General features: G+C 34.3%; 1 protein-coding gene across 1 annotated transcript; it reads left to right on the forward strand.

The window, feature by feature from the left end:
• The first annotated feature begins 1,666 nt into the window (after nucleotides 1-1,666).
• Nucleotides 1,667-3,492, forward strand: LOC141613687 (protein FAR-RED ELONGATED HYPOCOTYL 3-like). Its single transcript, XM_074432429.1, has 2 exons — nucleotides 1,667-2,634; nucleotides 3,489-3,492. Exons 1-2 carry the CDS (start codon nucleotides 1,667-1,669, stop codon nucleotides 3,490-3,492), a joined length of 972 nt encoding a protein of 323 aa, XP_074288530.1.
• Nucleotides 3,493-4,576: the final 1,084 nt, after the last annotated feature.

Here is a 4,576-nt window from a genome sequence, read left to right on the forward strand (position 1 = left end):
AAAATCTGCTTAAGGTATGGCTGCTGGCAGTGTTCTGTATTCACCGGTGTATTTTTGTCACCTATGAAAACGCTATTAGTGTTAAACATTTGAGACTGTCCGGAATTTATGATTAATGAAAGCTATATTTTGCTTGTTGGATATAGTAGTTAAACTTCCCAGACTGTCTATTAGGGAACACGATTTACGTCCTATTTGATGCATGTAGAAGTTTATTTCATGCACATATAGCACTTTCCCATGCATGTATAAGGCAAGTATTAATACACCCTCGCTTTGGAGGTTAGAACGGTGTTGTTCTATACATGTGGTTATGTAATAGAATGTTTATGGTCAGGGGGAGTGTACTTGGATTATCCAGCAACACTAATTTGTGAGAGTGTAATTCATATTCTTTTGCATCCCTCATCTTTGTTACTTTAATTGCACCACATATGCAGATATCATAGTAGAGGAGGCAGAGGACGAAGAGGCAGCAGAAGGTTCTTCAAGCAACATGAATCGGGTTTTTGAGTGTCTCAACCATCTTAAGCCTGTTATTGGTATGCTAATCGATAAGCTTGAACTAGGTGTTGAGTTTTATGAAGCATATGCAAAAGAATGTGGGTTTTTGACTAGATTAAGCTCACAAAAGTCTAAAAACAGTGTGGTTATGCATAAAAAAGTTATGTGTAATAAGGCTGGAGTATGTGAAGCGAAAGGAAAAAATCACCGGAGGCAAAGGACTAGGATAGAATGTCCTTCTTGTATTAAATTTAAGCGAATTTCGGAGGAAGGTCCTGATATGGGTAAATACAAAATATATGGTTTTCATGAAGGTCATAATCATATGCCACAAACACCATCAACAATGGTACATTTGACACAAAGGAGAGAGTTGAATGTAGTTCACAAAAAAATTATAATTGACAACTCCAAAAATAACATAGGTCCAGTTAAGTCGTATAGGTTGTTCAAGGAGTATGTTAGAGGTTATAGGAATATGGGTGCGTCATTGGAAGACTTTAAGAACTTTTCTAGAGATATCAAAAATTATTTATCAGAGGGGGATGCTCAAATGCTTATTGAGCATTTTATGAAGATAAAACACATGTGTCCATCTTTTTACTTTGATTTTGAGGTAGACGCGATAGGTCGATTGTCACATGTGTTTTGGGCTGACCCTATTAGTATTAAAAACTATTTGCTATTCGGGGACATGACCTCTTTTGATACGACCTTTAGAAAAAACAAGTATAGGATGATATTTGGTCCTTTCACGGGGGTGGATAATCATAAGAGATGCGTGACCTTTGGGGCTGGACTTATTATTAATGAGAGCAAGGACTCCTTTGCTTGGCTATTTATGAAATTCGTAGATGCTATGGGGGGTCGTCATCCAGTTTGTATGATAACTGATGAAGATGCGGGGATAGAAGAAGGAATGAAATTAGCCTGGAAAGACAAGGTGCAACACAGATATTGCATGTGGCACATACTGAAAAATTTGCCTGAGAAGGTAGGGCCTGGAATATGTAAAGATACTAAGTTTCTGAAGAAGATAAACCGATGTGTTTGGAGCGAAGATGTGGAGCCGCCTGAATTTGAGGAAAGGTGAACAACACTAGTTGAATCTCATGGGTTGTCGGATAACGAGTGGCTTAAGGAGAAGTACAAGATTAGAAATATGTGGGTTCCAGCTTACTTTCGCGACCAGTTTTTAGGAGGTTTGATGAGAACAACCTCCAGGTTAGAGTCAGAAAACCACTTTTTCAGCAACTTCACTAATCCTAATTTAACCCTAGTTGAGTTTTGGATGAGATTTGAGAGTGCGATGGATGCACAAATATGGACTCATTCGAAACTCGTTGCACAATCAAAAAACTCCTTCCCCCAGTTGTCGACTCCATTAGCCCTAGAAAAGAACGCATCAGAAATCTACACTCCAACAATTTTCGGCGAGTTTCAAACGGAAGTCGAAGCAGCTTGCTATTCATGTGGTGTTAAGGATAAAGAAAAAGATAAAACATATCCAATTCTATACACAAATATCATAGATCAAGTTCGAAAAAAAACGTATAAGGTTGGTTTTAAGAAGGATGATGTTTCAGTGGTATGCACTTGCAAGAAATTTGAAAGACATGGAATACTCTGTCGACATGCTCTGTGTGTCTTTAAAGATCGGGGAATTCAGAAAGTTCCAAGTGACTACCTACTTAGTCGGTGGAGCAAACTAGCAACCTGCCAACTAATCGTCGGCCCTAATGACCAGTTGCTTACTAATTGTACATCAATGGATGTACAGAAAAATAAAGTTGGTGAGTTATGGTCAGAGTTGTTTACTTGTGTGGAACTCGTTGAACAGAGTCCTGGGTATTGTGATGAGTTGCTTGGGATTTTGCGTGAGTTCAAGGAAAGGGTAAAAAATGCCCCTGATGAAAGTGGCAATACTGGTATTGCAAAGGTAAAGGACAAGAATGCTGAAATGGGGATGCTTTTAGGAACAAGCATCCCTAGTGAGATTAAGGTTTTGCCTCCAAGGCAGTGCAAAAACAAAGGCTCGGGAAAAAGGCTGATCTCACAAAGAGAACGAGTTGGGGAAGTGAACAAGAAAGCGCTAAGAAAATGCAGGGCTTGTCGGGAGATGGCGAACCTGTTGGAATATGTGTCCTCCGACAATAATGCGATCACGACTGTTGATCATGATGATCACATGTTTAAGTCTCATCAAAATGAATACAATTGGGAAGTAATATTGTTACTGTCAACTGGTCAACATATATCGGTAATGATTGGCTGACTAGAGTTTGACATTCTTGTCGTGTGACGGTGGTGATCGATTGACCCCTAGGTCATACCTAAAGGGCAATACTCTTAATTGATTATTTAATTAATCGTATAATGTTACGAGTTAATTAAATTATTAGAAAATTGACGGACGATTTTGGAAGTAATATTTACGTATCATATTGAAATGTGATTTAATGAGATACGGTCTGAGTAATTAAATTGTATAATTACTCGGATGAAATAAATTGTTTAATGTAACAATTAAATTGAATGAATTGTTATAAATACAATCAGTTGTGATTTATAAATTGGTAAAATATTTTGGCACAAGTAATTATGATATTACTTAGTCGATTTTGTATGTGACGTATTTTTATTAATACGTTGATTTTTAATATGTTAAAAAAAATTACATAACAAATATATGTAACATGTGACATGTAACATATAGACAATTGACAAAAATAATATGGATTCCATATTATCTAAAATGCCGAAAATTGGAGGAGTGTATACTACATAATGTGTTTATGTTATAATTAGTAAACATAATGATTACTAATAAGAGTAGGCATGCAACCCTAATGTGCATTGTTAAGACAAACAAGGGCATGCATTGGGTGAGTGTTCTTCCCTCCTCTTCTCCTCCTACCCGGTTTTCCAAGTGAGCAAGGCAAGAGTTTTGTCTTATATTTTCTACATACACTACCTTGTTTTAGTTAGTGCATTATTCATTCATTCAACTCATCCAAAAATATAAGTTCTAGAGAAATAAAATCCTCTCTTTATCTCTCAACAAAACCGAAAATATTCAAAGTGTTAACAATATTTTTGGTTCAATTTTCTCATAGATTAATATTATACTAGTATTGTAATATTAATTAGATTAAGTGAAAGCCTTGGGTATTAAGCTTAGGGAGAGATCTTGCTCTTAGATCTTTGTTCTTCCATTGGAATAAGCTCAAGAACAAAAGAGAAAGGTGATCTCTTTTGTGCCCAAATATCCGAAATTAATTATGTAAGAACATGATTTCTCCTCTATTCTTTTTATTGTTTGCATGCATAAGATCCGTTTTAATTTATGACAAATTAATTAGACATATATGAGTATGTTAACATGTATATGAATCTACATTTCCTTCAATCGGTATCAGAGCCACGGTTGTTTGCATGCAAATTGGTTAAAAGTTTTTCCGAGTTATATGAATAACAAAATAAAACTTGTAAAGTTTGTGTTATTATGATATATCACGAAATAATTACATGCATGTTAATATTTCTGGTCCTAAAGTGTTTTAGGATTTTTTGGTTAATTTTTCGGATTTTTATTGTTCATATTCAATAATAATGACATTTAAATGTGATTTTATGAGTAAAAATGTCATTTTTGGTCGAAAATTAGATATACTTCGAATTTTCACTTGGTTTTTGGATATGTTGTTACATATATTATTTTGAGATAACCTGTAAATTTTCATAATTTTTGCACTTGTTATGCTCGAAAAATGAATTTTTCATTATTAAATTCGGATTTAAGAGAAAAATAGGTTAATATGAGTTAAATTTCGAATCTGGTCATAGAAAATTTATATGTTGTCACATGCAATTTTACAAGATGTGTGTAAAATAATTGGCTATAAATAAGTCTTTTAGCATGATTTATGAATTTTTGAAGAAAAATGGCATAAATAGTGACATTATTAGTTGAAAATTAATAAAACATATTCTATGACTTAGGAAAAACGTTTAATGTTGCTTTTTATTATATTTTTCAGATCTAAAATTGAAAAGTTAATGAAAATAATTT

The sequence above is a fragment of the Silene latifolia genome, chromosome 11, assembly GCF_048544455.1.
Source record: "Silene latifolia isolate original U9 population chromosome 11, ASM4854445v1, whole genome shotgun sequence".
In the NCBI taxonomy this organism is placed as follows: Eukaryota; Viridiplantae; Streptophyta; class Magnoliopsida; order Caryophyllales; family Caryophyllaceae; genus Silene; species Silene latifolia.

Coding starts and splice junctions, on each gene's coding strand:
- LOC141613687 (XM_074432429.1), top strand. CDS start 1,667: ATGTGGGTTCCAGCTTACTTTCGCGACCAGTTTTTAGGAGGTTTGATG.